Source organism: Seriola lalandi, unplaced genomic scaffold (assembly GCF_002814215.2).
Source record: "Seriola lalandi dorsalis isolate HSWRI2012SDOR001 ecotype SW California unplaced genomic scaffold, Sedor1 jcf7180002054554, whole genome shotgun sequence".
Taxonomy (NCBI): Eukaryota; Metazoa; Chordata; class Actinopteri; order Carangiformes; family Carangidae; genus Seriola; species Seriola lalandi.
Genome location: NW_019525107.1, coordinates 2,150,318 through 2,168,718, shown reverse-complemented (window position 1 = coordinate 2,168,718; position 18,401 = coordinate 2,150,318). Strand labels below are relative to the sequence as shown.

Here is an 18,401-nt window from a genome sequence, read left to right as displayed (position 1 = left end):
GTTAGTTTTGATATCCAAGAAGATATAATTGTAAAAAACCATCTCAATGTAGTTTTATATCTCCCTCTGGCTTCTCTCTGGGGCTCTAGTAACATCAGGTCTGTCAGCCAATCAGAGGAGAGGAAGCTCTGAGCCTCTCTCCTGATTGGCTGACTGATTTCTGAGTGAAAATTTAGCAGATTTCAGATAAACCCTTGGAGAAACCAAATCCTGGGAGGATAGATGGTGGGTCCAAGTGAGCTGGGTTGAGATGTGACTGCTTTGTTGTGACATCACAAAGTTACAGCAGTCCTGACGGCCTGTTTTATGGCTCGGTTTCTGAATACAGGCTGTGTGTGTTTCTCTGTGGACTGAGCACTCTGATATTTATAACCTAGCCCTGCTTTATACCCGAGAAAAGACAAAGAAAACCTCACTTTATACAATATGGGACCTTAAGGTTGTTGTCTATGACTCACAGGTGGTATCTTTGCTGTAATTAAACATTCATACAAATACCCACCCTGCCCCTGGTGGACCTGCCAGTCCAGACTCATGTAGTTTAGCCTCCGAGTATGGTCACGGTCCAACACAGCTGTTTGGAAATTATTTAATTACTCAGTAATGCAGTCTTCATGGAAAATAGGCGCCTGAGATTAAGCCGTGGTCTCTGCATGTCATTGCTGCTCATTCACTGATAGGGTGCAATATGGTGATTAATTATCACACCTACAGAAATATTTAAACTGGACTTGTTTGCTCTTTGGAGGTTTTATAGCCTTCTCCGGAGCACCACGCCCATGCTGGAGCAGCGGGACGGCCTCGCTTCTCGAGTTTCACCCCGGGGAGTTCACATACTACCTGATGCAGGGAGCTGGCTCCACAGTTAAGCGAAACTGGCGCGTGCTGACATCTCACCTGTGGTATGCTGTGTGGAGTCTGTCTGGAGGAATAACCTGGACTCACCGAACGGCCAGGTAAGACCTCACCTGGCTGCTGCAACAAGGCGGAAGAAGTTGTTGTATCATTGTCCCTGCACGTAGTTTTGTTCTCGTTAAGTACGGAGGTCTCAAGTAAACGAGGGTGTACGTTCAAAATCAAGCTGTGTCTATTGTTTCAAGAAACAAAAAAGTTTTCACGCGAGCCGACATGGGTATGAATGCAGCGAACTTTCATCTTTACGAAACTTACGTGCATTAAAATAACTCAGTTTATAATTCTTATTGATTTAAAACAACTAAATATCACATTTCTTGCATTTTCTGCATTGCAGTTACTGAAATAAACGAGCTAATGTTCGCAGTTACCAAGTAACAGCGTCGCGTTGTTCCTTGCGTCAATAAACAGCTTGTAGCAGCGCACACTATCATGCAGCAAAAGCACTAAAGTATTGATTAATGTACAGTATTTGTTATCAGCGTTATTGATATTATAACAACCGTGTTATTCATTCATCTGTCAATACACCAGCGTTCAAAAGTTGTTTGCAAATAAATGAATATACACTTATATGTAATTATATATACTTACGACTTCATTATAGAACCATTCAGTAATGTTTATATAACGCTTATAACTGCTACATAGTCGTGTCTACATAACATCACTTTCCTATTACAAAAGTCCCTCTATTTTAACACACATAATGCAGTTGAATGCAGCTACTGAACATTTTAAAGTTTACATATGTATATGTATATATATATATATATATATATATATGTATGTATATATATATATGCACAAAAACATTTTCAGGGGAATTTCAAATTTACCTGTGAAGACATGTTTGATATTATTACAGCTATTATTGTCATTCATTCATCTGTTTATACACCAGGGCTATCTATGGGTTCCCTCAGGAGGACTTAATTGTTGACAAATACATTAATAAACATTTATATATAATTATATGTACTTACAACGTCATCATAGTGTGTTATAACCATTTAGTAATGTATATATAAAGCTTATAATTTCTAAATAAGTGTTGTTGCTTAAGCAGTTAGTGTCTACTTGCCTCACTTTCATATTACTCAGTTCATGTGTACAGTATATGGTGGTTTTTGAATTTAAATGTAAGTTTATGACATTATTGAGCTCAAAATAAATTCAGACTTCCAAAGTCTGATGTTGCATCAAACCACCTGGATACTTGCTGGGTGAACTGGAGTTCAAGCTATTGTGTAGTGGTCATTTCTTCCTGGTGAGATCACTCCAAAGGCAGTAAAGGCATCAATAAATGAATGATGATATTGACTTGAGGCCACTTTAGTCTCAATGTAGTGTAGTCATCTACAGATGCACAGAAAGAGAAACCAGATCAATATCAGCATTAGATAACTAATAGAAGTAATTAATATTCTAATTCCATAGACACATCCGCAGACATTAGAATTAAAAGTACAGTGTGATTTTTTTTCTTATTCAGAGAGAAAAACCGACTCTTTAAAAATAGACACCAACATAATCTAGTGTAAGTGTACTGTATACACTAAAAATATCAGATGACTTAAGAGGTCATTTGCAGTTATGTCCAAAGTTAAATACTGTTGTCCGGATTTTTCTTGCCCTGACAACTTAATTGCATGAACACAGAAAATTGAAAAGAGGGTCAGTGAAAGAGGAAACGGTCTAATCCTCTTGGCAGGTAGATCCACCGGCATTGCATAACAATACCCATCTTTTCCTCTGTGTCTGACGGGCAGGCAGACAGGTATGCATGACATGCGACTCAAGTATAAACTCAGACTTGGCAACATTCAGGCAAGCAGGTACATGTGAAACACGAGAAAACATACAAAAAGAGCAATATAGTCACGTCACATACGGCACATGATGGCTGTATATCAAGTGGTCTGAAAAGCCTTTAGGCAGACTTGAAGTTTCTGTCAAACCCTCTCCAGTGGTGGCCTTTGTAATCATGACATAAGTCTAAAATACAAGTAGAAGGTTCTGACAGGAAATAAATGTCAACGACGAATGAAAGAGATTCTACATTTAAAAAAAAATGACATTTATCTTTTGATTGATAGGATAATTTAATGTTTTTTTCAAACTTGACTACCATCAGAGATAGAAAAGATTCTATACTGTATATATATATATATATATATATATATATATATATATATCAATCATATATCTATCATATAGTATGTGTGTTTAATATGCAGCTTCTGCAGGTGCTAATTATATTGTCAGTAAAGCTGTCAAGTATTTTCATCTCCTCACCCGTCTTCGCTTTTTCCATTCCCTGTTTCACATTGAACCAACTGAACCTTCACTCCACCAAACATAATTTAACGGATGAATTTTATTTGTTCTGAACACTTCTCTCATGCACGGCCTCTGGTCTGTGACTGCCAGTGTGATAGTTGAGCTACCAGTCCGTTAATTGCAGCTTTGTTCAGCCTTCATTCTGTTGAACAGTCTTCTTATTCACAAAGAACAAATGTCAGAGGTTTTTGCCTTTGTTTTCTAAAGAGCACCTGCCTACACAACTTATTGACTTTTTCCTACAGTTTCCCAGCATACTCCAAAATGATAGAGTACATTTAGCTTTATTTGATCAGAATCAGGCCTTTTAAATGTAAAAATCAGCTGTGGTCAGTTAACTTTTACTTTATGACCCCTGAAATACACGACGCCTAGTTGTGATGATTGTATACATATGTATTGTAGCAGAGTGAAAACAGTGGCTCTCAAAGCTCTTAGAAAAAATCCCATGTTTGCAAATAATCTTTCTTGATGAGACAAAAAGCATCGAAACATTCTAATAAAGTAGTGTGGTTAGTATTAGAATAAGTTGAGGGTATTTGTGTTCGTGTGTACATCTTGTAAATGCTGGCCGTTTCAGACAGAGGCGTGTTAGTTTTATGGCCTCCTAAAGTGCTGCGTGTTTGTTAATATTACAGCCCTGTGCATGTCATTAGCTGTGTGAAGTTTGAGGGTCTGTAATGGGCACAAGCACAGAAGCACCTGTAGTCTGAGTCGGCCATAAAAGAGTTCCCATGGGAAAATGTGACAGGATTTGCTAGGGCCCAGGTAAAGACATGAAAATTGGTGCTTTTGTTTTTCCAAAATGAAAAGTATTTTATCTGCCACTTGTTACTTTGGCATTAAACCTGTTGAAAAGCCAGTGAATCTGTCCAGAAAAGAACAATATCAGCCAATATTATTTATTATTTTCATGGCTGATTGATTCTCAGGGTATCTTCTTGATTATAGTGGACAATGCTGCAAGTTGACTAATTCAGATTTCTTTCTTGGTGTGACCAGCAGAGTAAGTTTGCTGTCATGGAAAAGAAAAAAAAAAAAACAGCAAATCTTGATCAAATCAAGTTGGACCAATATTTAAAATGTTTGATTAAAGGACCAGTGTGTAGGATTTAGGAGAATCTGTTGGAATAGGATATAATTACCTGAAACTAGGAATTGTTGTGTTTTTATTTGAGGGGTGAGGGGAGGGGTACTCAGTTGGTTGCAATCTGCAACCTCACCTCGAGATGACACTAAATTCTGCACACTGCTCTTTTAAGAAATTATTTCAATGAATATAAATAAATACAAATTATAGCAATAATATTACAGTATATATATTAAGAAGATATGAATACCTTTGTTTTTCATGATTTCCAGGCTCCACCTGTCTCATGTCTCCTCACCTCCCCGTGTCATCTTCGTCATCTTCATCATCATCCTCATCATCCTCATCATCATCATCATCTTCATTCTGGCTAATGCTGTTTTTCCTGCTCAGTGTCTTCCTGCTACTGTCCCCGGGGGTCCATGGCCAAGGTAGCGTGCCTTTCATAGCCAATATATGCCCCTTGATTTCCACTTAAAGGAAAACATGTCACCAATATGTCACATCCACAGCTGGAGAAGATGAGTCTGAGGTAGTGCATCATGCTAGCAGGGTCCTCATAGGGTCTAGAAAAACATCTGTGTTGTATTGTAGTCAGCCTTTGGTGCTAAATATCACTTTCGCTTACGTTGTTATGGATGAAATTGTAGTACTGACACAAGAAAATGCCCAGAAAAAAACTGATAAAAAGTAGAAGTGCCATAGCCTTGTACTTTTCTTTGAGAGGAGACACAGCTAGCTAGCTAGTTAGCTAGCATTTTATATTTCAAAAGATATAAAATATTTTACCATAACCAATAACATTAGCAAGTGTTATTGTCTTAAAATTAGAAAAAAAAAATAGTTGTGAAATGTTATGAAAATTAATTGTAATACAGAATTGCCATTGCTTTATTCTTTTTTGTAAGGGAATATACTGTAAGAAATGCTAGCTTATTAGCTATCTATATCTAAAGGGAAAACCAATAATGTAAGTATACACAACATTTCACACAAGTCAATCATTTTATGTATTTTAATACAATCATCCACATTTACTATGGTCTGATTTTCACTTTGATATTTTATATAAGACCTACACTGTTTCGTATATTATGTTGTTTGCCGTTGCTCATCACATTAGCAGTGCTTGTACTAGTTTGCCATGAAGCAGATTGTTCCTTTTTCTCAATTTTAAATTAAAGTGTCACTTTCAGAGCCAAACGCTAACGTGCGACTCGCTTAGACAGCTGAAGTGATTAATCTGTTAGGCGCACGTGAAATGAATAACTGAAAAACATGGCTAAAACTCTTTCTGTGTCGACACGCCGCCACACTAGTATTACCTATTACCGTGTACAATCAGTGAGCACTGCATGCAGCTCTATGAACACCTGGTGCAATACATCACGGTGCAGTGATTTTCAATGATGTTGACCTCCTTTTCAGAATTTTGTAATTTCTATATTTATTTTGTGGTCACTTTATTGCACATATCATTGAAAAAAAAACTATCAGCAAGACTCAACGGCCTTACTATTTCAGTGCTGAACTTAAATATGTCAGGCACAACCACACAAATCTCTTTCCCCACGAATCAGGAAGTACAACGCAGCTACTGTGCTGGTCTACATATATCCCCGCCTGCCTGGAAAAGTTGTTTTTGCTAGTGGGTCTGTCAAACCTTGACCCCAGTCTCTCTAAATCCCCATTACACTCTATAAGATCCTCTGCCAGGCACCCAAGAAAAGGATGACCCTCCAGAGGCCCCTGACCCAAATATACAGTCTCCCACACACACACACACACACACACACACACACACACACACCCACACACACACACACGGACATACACATACACACATGCATACATACATGTCAGTCAGAGTGCTGAGGGTCATACATCCACAGAGGCGATGAAGACAAAGTTCTGTGATTCATGTTCATGTCTACACTCCTTTGTCTTCTTTGCTTCCGTTTCCCCGCTGCCCCCCCCCCTCCTCTCCATCTATTACCCTGCCACATATTACATACAAAATCCTGACACAGTGTATGTCTGTGACGTTCCTCTGACATGACCTATGACCTTCCAGTTCCCAACCAGCGTCTTGTTCCTGTTTCTATACCAGACTCGAGGACAGGGCGTGCTTTGATGGATGAAGGGGCAGCTGGAGAGAGGGATGGACGGAGGGCGAGAGGATAGAAACATGAAAGACGCTGCTTGTTAGAAAACCCTTGCTGGAAATTATGTAGATGAAGTCGAAACAAGAGATGGATTTGATTTAGGGAGAAGGAAGTGAGAGGGCTTATTTCTTTGATCTCTGAAAAGCCTACAACTGTCGTACTCTACCCTTTTTCTTGACCCAAATCTTCGACTAGGGCAACACGGAGACACTCATGCATTTCAAAACCTGAATCTTTTTTTTTTTCTTCTTCTTTTTTTTCTTTCTTCCCTTTGTCTCCGTGAATGTCAAGGTCGTCTGAAGCTCACGGTCCTATCTGAGGACAGACTGCAGATGAAATGGAAGGAGGCCGATGGACCCGTTCAGGGCTACAAGGTCCGAGTGAGGCCCATCTCAGGTGAGACTCTCCTGGCTGTGTTGAAGTGTCAAACATGCAGCGTTTACACTTTACACTGTAAAGTTGTGCAAGGAAAACATTATATGAGGAGGCAAGTAATATCTGTGCTTTACTCTGAATTGTCATAGCTCATGTCTGTTGTTATGCCTGAATAATAAACCGCCCTGCTCCATCACCACGGATCATTTGGGATTTCCACTCCCATGTCCTGCTGCAATGCCTCTCTAGTGCGTTCACCCACGTCTACATACCTTTGTGTATTTTTAGTCTCAGGCTGTTATTTTCTATTTGGCCTGTAATGCTACAGCGACTTCAAGTTCAACTTCAGCTTATTTAAAGTGCACATGACCCAAGGACTCTCTGCACAGTTCACAAGGTAAAAAAAACACGACTTCACTTCACATGTAGAAGAACGTGCACACACACACACACACACACACACACACACACAGAGGTAATAATGTTGATATAACAACAGGACTGTGGTTAGGAATTTAAAAAGAGATAGAGATCATGTAATCAGAACAGAAATGATTCCTCAGCCAGTGAGACTCTCACTCTCTAGAATAGAGGGCATGATAACATTTCATGTGCTGAAGAAACCTGGGCTGACATGTAAGAAACCTGTGAGCTGCTTTGATAAAACTAGTTGAAAGAATGGTCTCTAGATAAGTCCTGCGTTTTCCTTGAATTTATAGAGGTATATCATAAAGGGATTGACCAAGATCCAGTCCCAGTCTGATCATAAACGTTTTACATCAGCATACATCTTCAGCGTGAACCTGGATTCCTCCTTCTCCAGTTTGAAACAGCAAATCCATCTAGTGTGAAAATGCCTTTTATCTCAGTGCAGTCCCGACTGCTGTGAACATGTTAGTGTCTCTTGCTTCACACGTGATGGTTTGGATAAGAATGCAGTCGCTTTATCCTCCCCTTCTCCTTCACATCTGTGTGATTTTTCCTTAACTTTTTTCCTCTCTGTCACCCTCTTATCTCCCATTCCACACTGTGCAGCTAAGCCCAGGCAGGTCTCAAACAGAGACAGAGAGGGGGTGGGGGCTTTAGAGGAAGATTCGAGTCCAACACAAGACTTGTCGTGCCCAGAGGTGTGAGGTCTGGGAGGGAGGGCGAGTAAAGAGGTTGAAAAGGTGACAGTACAATCCTGGGAAGAAGAATTACAGACGGTTGCAACATAGATCTGTGCGTTGTATCTAACATTTATCTTTGGGTTAAATGTAAATACAGTTTGTATTTAAAATGAGTTTTACCTTGGGTTTACTTACACAGATAGAACAGACACACTCCACATTTCTTAAGATTTCTTTCAATCGTTCAATCTAATCAGACAAGTACTTGGAGTAGTGTGCATAATCTAGATGGGTACTTCAGTGGCTGTACATCCTGGTATATTGTTTATACCACTGTAAAAATAAATACTGTGGCAGAGACTTTTCAGATTAGTACAACGCCAGGTATTCAGAAGTATTAATGCAGCTTAACGCTTGCAGCCTAAACTCTTGGGAAAACACATTTGCAGAAGCGGATCGGACCCAGATATCTCATTAACTTTTACAATACAAAAAATGAAGTTAAGCCTACAATCGAATACAAATTGTGACAAATGATACGAGATCAAGAACACACCCGAGGCTGTTCTGTAATTGGTAATTATTATATTATAACAACATCTAGAAAAGTGGTTTAACATCCTCTTTAAGCCACCAGAGTTGCTCTTCTTAACTTCTTTATTCTTTCCATACAGATTGTTGGATTCAAATATTTAGATTGGCTGTGGAGGGTTATTAAGAAGATCAGATTAATCAGCATAAAGCAGGGATCATGTGAGCTGGCCTTCAACTTAATATTAACACAACTTTAAGAGAGGGAACTCTGGGAAGCTGCTTTTTGAAATCACCAGGAAACCAGTAGGAAAATAAGACAAAAAATTTCCCTGGCACTAAAATATGAGATCACTTTGAAAAGTTTGTTTTAGTTGGCTCATCAGAGAGTATGTATTTTGTGGAAAGTGTTGCTGACCTTCTTTGTCACAGTTTTGCTTTTGTAGTCTGACTAATGCTGAAAGAAACACAGTCAAGAAAGTCGTCAAGGCTTCTTCTAAAATTACTCACCACTCCCTAAAAAGGGAGGCTCAGGCTAAAAGGCTTAGAACATCATTAGAGATTTTAGAGACGAAGTACATTCCCTGAGGCTATTTGACTCTTTGGCACTTTAGTTTACACTTTGTTTTTAGTTTATATTTTTCTTTGTAACTATTTTTGGTATTTTGTGTGACATTAATGTCTTGAGATTATTTGACTCTTCAGTTAACGTTTGGATTTTCTTGTGTATCTTTTAAATTCATGGTATTCTGTGTACATTATTATGTTTTATGTATGTGGTTATTTAAGTACCATGCGGTGTTGATTGTTGTATTGTCTGTGCTGCATTACGAGCTCATCAAGGCAAGTTCCTACCCGTGTTTGTTGTAATAGCAATAAAGCTCAGTGGAGCTCAAATCTAAAATACAGGCGTATTTTTTATTTTTGGAGAAGCCAGGAGCTGCGACTTTCCCTTCAGACTCAATCTCATATCAGTACCAAGGCAGTAATTCATCTATTGTCTTGTTTTTCCAGAGGATCCGCAGCCGGAGCTGATGCTGACCACCACGCGTGGCCGGGCCACCGTGGCGGGACTGGACTCCGGTCAGGAATACGCCCTCCAAGTCCTCGTGCTCAACGGGACGACAGAGAAACTTCTCGCCAAGAGACGATTCACGAGTAAGAAGCACACAGGGGGGTGGACGGGGGGAATGAGAAAGGTTGAGAAAAGAGAAGGGAGTAGAGGACGGAGGGAGGCAGATGAGCACAAAGGGAACAAAGACTTTATTTAGATCAAGTAAGAAAGGAAAATAGCAGACTCAGCTGTGTCAGACAATCATGGTGCAGTGAAGAGTTTGAGGACAAAAATGTATCATATTTACATCTTTTATAATTTACTGAAGGATTTAGTTTTTCATCTGAGATCCATAAAATGTTTTTCTGATTAACTAAAGATCACAAAACATGCTACTTGCTGTTTGAACAAGGGACATAAAATCCACAGGCATGATGGTGATGTACATGGTGATGACATTGGCAAGACAGCAAAGTCCTACAATAGGAAGTGGTGCATTTTTCACATTCTTACACACACACACACACACACACACGCACACACACACACACACACACACACACACACACACACACACAGTTGGATTACAGGCTGACAGTGCTTTTGTTTGAACTTACTCTGTGTACTTACATGAGTTACGTGTGTTCCTGAGTTGTAAATCTGCCCACCAACACTTGTTCCTCTGTGGCTCACAAAGGCAACATTACCGGTAAAATGACAGTAATGGTTCAGTGATGGTTCAGTGATGGCTCTCTGCCCACGCCGTGTGACTGTGTCGAAGGACGGGCGGCTCGCAGAGAGGAGAGCGGTTTGTCTGAAGTTTACAGTTGATTTCTGAGGAAAACAAAGGAAGGTTGGGGATTGTGGATTTGGAGGAATAGATTTACTTATTGTCCCTCTCTGTGTCTGGCTCCATCACTGTTATCTCCTACAGCAGTGACGGTGAATCACAGCACAGCTCTCTGTCTATCGATTCCTCACTGATTCGTGAGCCTTTTTTATTCTCCACATTTTCCCGTCAGACTGTGTTTACTACCTTCCTCGGGCCTTGTATGAGATTGTACAATATGTGGATGCAGCCTGTGGGTTGCTTGCGAACCGTGCGAGTGATAGTAGGTTACTGTGTCGAGGCGAGCGTGTCCAGACAGGCCAGAAAAACATGTGGAAATTGGAAAATCGTAACACTGGCTGTCTTGCTGGAATGATGGCAGTCTGGGAATTCCTTCCTGATGTGTCTTCGCCTTTCCCATTTGCTTTAAGCCCCTCTGGGCCCAGTACTTATTTTGAGCCGTGCTAGTGACAGTAGGTGACTGTGTTAAAGCAGTTTTTACATCCGTGCAAATTTCACCCTCAATTTGCTGCCGTTGACCTCGTCTCTTTACTCCAGGCAAGGATTTGCCAACGAGACCCAATGAAGCAGTTAAGACGGTGAAGTAATACAACGCACTAGACAGCTCTATCATTATCTCTGGCATGTTCAGTTTTCTCTCTCTGATTTCAAACCTACCGAGTCCTGAAATCCAGCTTTATATAGATATGTTGTCCAGTCATGCTGCTGCACTGTCAGCGTTCAGACAGCCCTGCAGTCATTTTACTCAGAAACCAGGGGCATAGCATTTTCTGTCTAAAACAAACATGTCTAGTCCTCTTAATGCACCGCCTGTAGTTACTCATCATCATTTCCCATGTAGAGATAATTATCTAATAGGAGGTAAGTAATTAATTGATCCATTATCCCAGCAGGTGCCTGACCAGAGAAACCCTGACATAATGACTCAAGCATGACTGTGGACTCTTAGTGGTAATGTTAAGTTATTCCATTTGTAGTGGGATTCAAATTAGCTTCATATTTGCTGTGTCCTGCTACATCTACAACTGAGCTTGAAATTGTGTAAAAATGTTTTGTGACCCGACTTCAGAATGGATGGATGGATGTTTTGTGACTATAAGGAACCAGAGTTCTGCACCAAGACTGTACATTAATATGAAAACATATAGATTATTCATATGTGATTCCCTTAGCTTCTCTTTCTCTCTCCCAGTGGAAGGTCTGCGGGAAGAAGAAATGATCCGCAGCGGTAGCCGAGAGCAGAGGAAGAAGTTGTTGCCAGGTGGGTCGGGGTCAGGAGACCTGGACGATGCAACAGAGGCTCTGCTGGGCGTGCCGACTATTCTGTATCCAGACCCCACCACCACCATCACCAGCACCACCACCATCACCACTGCTGCTACTACAGGTAGTGTGTGCTAGTAGATAATAACACTACATCCACACACACTTGGATCCTAGTACAATAAGAGGAAATACATAAAGCAACATGGGATAATGGCGCACTGAACTATATCAATCATAAAATCTTTAGTTTTTGTTTGTTTTAAAACCTTATTACATTGTCTGTATTGATATTGATAATAATTAAAGATGATCATTTTATTTGCAAATAATTATTTACACATTTTGTGAGAGCACAAAGTGATTTCCAGTGCGAGAAGAAAGCATAAAAACACACATAAAAACAACAGCATACAAATCTATAAGGTAAAATACAGTTATACAAATCTGGCAACATGAGAAAAAAGCTGGTGGTAACATGTCAAAGTTGTATTATATGAATAAATAAGTCCTGTGGTAAATAAAGGCAAGTCTATAAAGACGTATTTTAGGGCATGATTTAAAAGCTGTGACGCTGCCAGCAGAGTGAATACGAACTTGATCATCCCTTCCCTTTAACCTGGACTCTGGAAAAGCTAACAGGCCTAACCTCAGGTCTGAGGGTTCACTGATACTCTGACGCGTGGGTTTGTAAAGCCGTCTTTCAGCTGAATAAGGTTTTAAAATGATTTCCAAAAGAGACCAGTGCACAGAACCGAAAGCCCTGGGTGGTGTGAGAAGATTATTTTTTGTCTTGGTCAGAAACCCGACCGCTCTGATCTTCTATGGCCGCTGTCATTATGACACTGACAGAGTGCGGGGACGCCAACACGCACTTACACCCAAGCAAACACATGTGTCCCGCACGAACAGCACACTGTATTTAATAAGAGGTTCACCAAAGAGCTTTGGCACAAATACAAACACAGTAATGACAGTCCCAGCAGCAGCAGCTGGAGTTACCGTCTTTAGAAAACACGAGGGAACACGGGAAAGAAAGGCAGGGACAAGAGCGATGGAGGATGAAGGACGGTGAGAGATTGTTATTGTTGAGGCTGTATGTATCAGGCAAAGGCAAAAAAAAAAATTAACCTATTAATCATGAAAAACACTATGTTTATGTATTGACAAGGAAATAATGTTTTCTCTCACTTTTCCCTTTGATACTCAGGAAGTCAGATTGATCTCATGTCAACAGGAGATTTCCTGTCATGTACGGCCTGGACCGGTACCCAAAACAATCTCTGCTTATCTTACTGTAACCCCACCCATGTGCTTGCCATTACCTCTCTCCCGCAGAGCCCCCAGCCACAGAAACCCCCTCTCAGCTCCCCGATGAGGCCCCAGAGAAAACCACCAAAGAGAAGAGGAAGAGGAAGAAAGAAAAAGAGCGGGATCGGTCTAAGGTGGAGAACAAGGAGGAGCAGGGAACCACACAGGGTAAACGGGCCGAGGACAAACCCCGGAAGGCTCCCTTCCCCACCCAGCCGGTCACAGGTAACCCTTGCGCTCCAGTGTTGCAAAGACATACCGCGACAAACTCGGACCTAAGCTAACTACTACTTTTGATGACATTTGTTTTTTTAATGAGCCAAAACATGATGGTAATGATTAGGACAGCTGCCTCTGAGCAGGAAGTTAAGCAGGTTATCTTAAGGAACGTCTGGCCACCGTCAACTTCGGTTCTTCTTATGAATTAAGGAACAAACGGCTTGAGAGCAAGTAAGTGTTAGTCTGAAATGTGATGACAGTGTTTACACAAGGGAGGGACAGGTAAAGGAAAGGATAATGACAGGCCGTCCTGTTCAGCTGCAGGGCGCATGTGTCCTCTCCCTCGTAATCCAAGGGAGCGCACACGTTCACATGCACGGAAACTCACTCATGTTCATGTGTGTGCTATGTCGACACATGTACACACAGATTTTGCACAGAGCCATCTGTTTCCTGATCTAAAACCATGCATTTACCCATGCACTCACTAATATACAGACGGGTGACAAATGAAAGGGAAAAACCGATATAAAGTGTCTGAGTGAGGTGTCACCATGTCCCTCAAGAACAGCTTCAATCGTCTTTGGCATAAATTCAACAAGTCGGTGGAATCAGTTCGATATCTTTCTCTTCATGCTTCCTTTTATCAAGGTGCGTCTCCAAGAAAACCGTTTGAGTGCAACAGTGATGCAGCGGCGGACATCATGCTGTTGGTGGACGGCTCCTGGAGCATTGGACGCACTAACTTCAGACGTGTCAGAGACTTCCTGGAGGGCCTGGTGACACCCTTCCACATCGGGCCCAACCACATTCAGATCGGTGAGGATCCGGACGGGGGGAGGGGGGAGAGGTGATGAAGCCTTCTCTCTTCCCCTCTGCGGGCAGTGTTCATGTGCACACAGTGCCACACAGTGGCTGTCCCGTGTCACACCTTCTGTTTACGGGGTTGATGATGTGTGTGATGTGTATTATTTTTTGTTTTTAGTTTTAGATGCAATGCAACGTCAATCAGTATGACATTTATATGCCTCAGTTCCTGCACAATTTATTGACAGTTTTTAGTTGCTTTTTGCTTTTTGTTAAATTGCTTTGTAGTAACAACATAAACCAAAATTAAAAAAAGGATTATTAAAATGAACCACTTAAAGTATAATGGATTTGCCTTTCCCAATGTCTTACAAAAATAAAAATAAAAAATCTTGTGTAACGATGTGTTTTTGTCCCAGGTCTGACCCAGTACAGTGGGGACCCTCGTACCGAGTGGCACCTCAGCAACTTCACCACCAAAGACCAGCTGCTGGAGGCAGTGAGGAATTTTAGATATAAGGGAGGAAACACATTTACAGGTAAACACACATCACACACAGCTCACCTTGGATACTGTTTTGTACACGTATGTGTGTCGGTGTGTAACCTTGCATCCACCTCCCAGGCCAGGCGCTGCTCCACGTCATGGAGGAGAACATGAGGGCCGAGGCAGGAGCGAGGTCGGACATGCCGTTTTTCCTGGTCTTGCTGACCGATGGGAAATCTCAGGATGATGCCATTGCTGCGGCAAACCGTCTGAAGAATGCCGGCGTGGAGATCATCGCTGTAGGTGAGACTGAGGATGAGGATGAGGTGGTCCCGTTCATCCCCTGCATTTATGAGCGCCATATTGTTATGTAACGTTCTCATCGTTACGTGTTTGGAGGCATTTGGTTCTAAATGCTTTTTGTGTTAAGTTGTTTTAAACGATTCTATAACTTTTTGTTGTTCAGGTGTGAAGAACGCTGATGAAGCCGAGCTGAGACAAGTGGCGTCGGAGCCGGTGGATCTGAACGTCTACAATGTCAATGACTTCCCTCTGCTCACTAAACTGGTGGCACGGCTCGTCCACATCCTGTGTAGGAGGATAGAAGACCGTGGCATTAAAAAACGTAAGCCATCTATCTACTGCATCTGTCCGTCTTTCTATCTGCAGTTCTTGAAATGCAGACCATATTTTTTCACTGCAGGTAATTGGTTTTTCAAATGACGTCTCATGGAGGTTTAATGTGTGAATGCTTTGTTACTGTGTCCGCAGGAATGGAGCCTGCGCCCACAGCAGACCCTGCCCTCTCCTACCCCAGTCCGACTGATCTGCGCTTCTCTGACCTGGGCTCCAGAGAAGTGAAGCTCCACTGGACCAATCCTGCTAAGCCAGTCCAACAGTTCAGAGTGGTTTACCACAGTGCCGAGGGTCAGAGACCACAGGAGGTCAGAGACGTTACCGCTGATTAGAACTAAGCAGAGTTATGAAGAATTCCAAGCAGCTTCCACGTTGTATTGTACACTGTTCTCTGGACTGTGGTTTTTCTGGTTATAATCCAGCATTTTTCCCACTGTGTTGTTCGGCACAGACAAAGCTGAAGCCGTCAGAAAGGAAACAAAGAGCAAAACATCTTTATCTTCTTGTGTATCCTCCTGAGTAAAGCATCACCTCTGTCTCAGGATGCGACAATAAATGTAATCACCAGCCGCAAAAGCGAGGCTGGTGCTGTTTCCACCCGCACCTTTGCGGACTTCAAACACAGATCAGTTTTAATGAAAAAATATTAAATATTCCAAAAAATATATGAACATATAATCATGTAGTCTATATAATCTATTTGGAGCTTTTTTTGAAAATGACATTTAAAACAATTCCCTGCTCAACAGATTGTAATTTTACCATGAAACATTGAGTTAATTAGTTATTGACTCTTCCAGAAGTTTCCATTAATCAGGGTTTATGTGTTTTCATTGGAAAATGTTGTGGTCCTGTGTGTATTTTCATATATAGGTACATTTTTGTGTGTGTTGTAGTTTTGTGTGTGTGTTTGTCTGACTGTGAGCGATGCTCGGTGTCCAGGTGGTGCTGGCCGGCTCAGAGTCCACTGTGCTGCTGGAAGGCCTCTCCTCTCAGACCCTGTACCACGTCTCCATCTTCCCTGTGTATGAGGACAATGTTGGCCTGGCTCTCAGAGGAACTGTCACCACATGTGAGGCTTGAATAGTTTGTCTCTGTTGTGTCTGTTAATATCCTTGTATATATATATATAAGCACAACACAGAAGCCCTGCTCACCCAATGTTGCACTAAAAAAAATCACCATATATCAATATCAGACAATATCTTTCTTCTTCTTTCCTCTGTCTCTTCCTGCCTCCCTCCGTCAGTGGCCCTCGCCATGCCCGCCAACCTGGAGGTGACGCCTGTCTCCTTCAGCGCGCTGCGAGTGAGCTGGGGTGCAGCGCCCGGAGCGACGCAGTACATGATCCTGTACTCAGCTCTGAGCCACGGAGAGCCTGACGACGCCAAGGAGGTGGGAACTGGAAATGAAAGGCACATACTGTAGACGACGGTTTATTGCACACATGATTTATAATTGATAATAATAATAATCATCTGACAGAGAAGGGTGATCTGCAGCAGCTCAGCAGGCAGGTGGAAATATCATGTACAAGGCAAGAAGAACAGCAGCTGAGGTCCTGTTCACATAGACTTTTCCTAATGTGAGATTTCCTCTACTTGCATATTGTCAGCATGTCAGTCACGGCCACGGAGAGAAGACGAGGCAAGTGGCGACAGAAAGTGCCGCTGTTTATTCTGTCAAAACAGCTGCCGTTGTGTTGTCAAAACTGTCCATCAAGCATAGCAGTGATTGTCTTTAATTTGATTCCTCTACTTCCTCACATCACTTCCTTCCATCCTCCCGTCTTAGTTCCTCCCACAAGAGCCAACATCAAATTGACATTATGTCACAGCAGTATTTTTGTTTCTTCCTAGAAACAATATTAAACAGCTTGTAAATGACGATTAAATGTCATGTGATGGAGTCTTACACTAAAGACTTATTACCACATTACTACTATATTAACAAGCCCCTAACTGCACATCTGTATGTGTAACTCCATCGCTGCAGGAGAAATTCAGCGCAGAGCAGACGGTGGTGGAGCTGGCGGGGTTACTGCCGGAGACAGACTACTCTGTCACGCTGTACGCTCTCTACGATGAGGATCCCAGCGACCCTGTCACTGCCGTCGCTGCCACATGTAAGAGATTCACGAATGTTCTCATCCCTTATTTGTTTAAATTTCATTTATATTTTCACACTTTATTTTTCCCGCCTTTCTCATCTTTCTATTATCACCCCGCTGTATCCATCAAAGAAACTCCCCGATGCATAAAATAAGTCGCTCCAGTGCGCTGACTAATCGCTTGTCTTTCGTCTTCTTCGCGCCTCACCTTTGACCTCCCTGCAGTCCCTCTCCCGCCGCCGCTGAGCGTTCAGTTCCCGATGGTCACCCACAGCGGGCTGAGGGTGACCTGGGTTCCCGGAGCCGTGGACGTCCCCGGCCACAGAATCACCTACAGCACCAACCACGGCAGCGACGTCAAGCAGGTGAATTAAAAATACACACTGATGTTAACCAGCTCCAGAACTGAGACATTAATCTGCTTATGCGTCAAATCTTTTCTACACAGGCACAAACTTTTTATTTATTTTATTTATTTGACAGGTTTACAAAGGTTGATTTGCTGCTACACATGTTGGAATTATTTTTTAACTTCACTTTAGAAGTTTAAAATCTTATTAACCTTAATTTGAGCCAGTAGGTCTGTTGTTTTTTAAAAATGTTGTCTGTACTGTTTCAATACTGTTGCCGCAGCCGCAGTCTGTCGGTCATTCATGATAGATATCTTTCCAGGTGGAGGTAACAGGGCTGATCTCGGTGCTGGTGCAGAACCTGTCCTCTTTGTCAAGATACCGGGTTTCAGTCCAGTCTCACTACCCACAAGGCCTTTCTGCGGCGCTCACCAGTAACGTCACCACACGTAAGACACACGTACATGTGCTTGAACACATCATCTCACATTCAATTTAATGTGTCAAGGGAACTATCTTGTGTGATAGCAACATTAAATGAAACTCTTTTTTTTTTCCTTACACATTTCCTCGTCTCCTAGTGAAGGTGCCCTCGCCATCAGACCTCAGGGTGTCTAATTTCTCAGGCAGTGACATCACTGTGCGCTGGGAGGCTGCAGCTGATGATGTTGTGTCCTACCTCATCAAGTGGATCTCCCTCAGTGGAGGAGACCTGAGACAGGTGAGGACGGATTAACGTAGGGTGGGAGGGTGTAATGTTTTCTAATGATTAATATAAAATGTTAA

The 18,401-nt window shown here is 41.9% G+C and overlaps 1 protein-coding gene across 3 annotated transcripts in view; it reads left to right on the top strand.

Moving 5' to 3' along the window:
- The first annotated feature begins 757 nt into the window (after nucleotides 1–757).
- LOC111661877 (collagen alpha-1(XX) chain) overlaps nucleotides 758–18,401 on the top strand; it is a 28,426-nt gene continuing 10,782 nt past the window's right edge. The window contains exons 1-17 of one of the 3 annotated variants that reach the window (XM_023415566.2): nucleotides 758–956; nucleotides 4,621–4,779; nucleotides 6,805–6,909; nucleotides 9,543–9,686; nucleotides 11,625–11,819; nucleotides 13,034–13,231; nucleotides 13,877–14,044; nucleotides 14,452–14,571; nucleotides 14,658–14,822; nucleotides 14,986–15,144; nucleotides 15,291–15,463; nucleotides 16,098–16,227; nucleotides 16,405–16,550; nucleotides 17,151–17,280; nucleotides 17,491–17,630; nucleotides 17,938–18,064; nucleotides 18,197–18,336. In XM_023415566.2, the coding sequence (XP_023271334.1) occupies nucleotides 4,635–4,779; nucleotides 6,805–6,909; nucleotides 9,543–9,686; nucleotides 11,625–11,819; nucleotides 13,034–13,231; nucleotides 13,877–14,044; nucleotides 14,452–14,571; nucleotides 14,658–14,822; nucleotides 14,986–15,144; nucleotides 15,291–15,463; nucleotides 16,098–16,227; nucleotides 16,405–16,550; nucleotides 17,151–17,280; nucleotides 17,491–17,630; nucleotides 17,938–18,064; nucleotides 18,197–18,336 (2,385 nt within the window). In that variant the 5' untranslated portion in view covers nucleotides 758–956; nucleotides 4,621–4,634. The remainder of the gene's footprint in view (nucleotides 957–4,620; nucleotides 4,780–6,804; nucleotides 6,910–9,542; nucleotides 9,687–11,624; nucleotides 11,820–13,033; nucleotides 13,232–13,876; nucleotides 14,045–14,451; nucleotides 14,572–14,657; nucleotides 14,823–14,985; nucleotides 15,145–15,290; nucleotides 15,464–16,097; nucleotides 16,228–16,404; nucleotides 16,551–17,150; nucleotides 17,281–17,490; nucleotides 17,631–17,937; nucleotides 18,065–18,196; nucleotides 18,337–18,401) is intronic. The other 2 variants (XM_023415565.2, XM_023415567.2) reach the window with 2 other exon arrangements.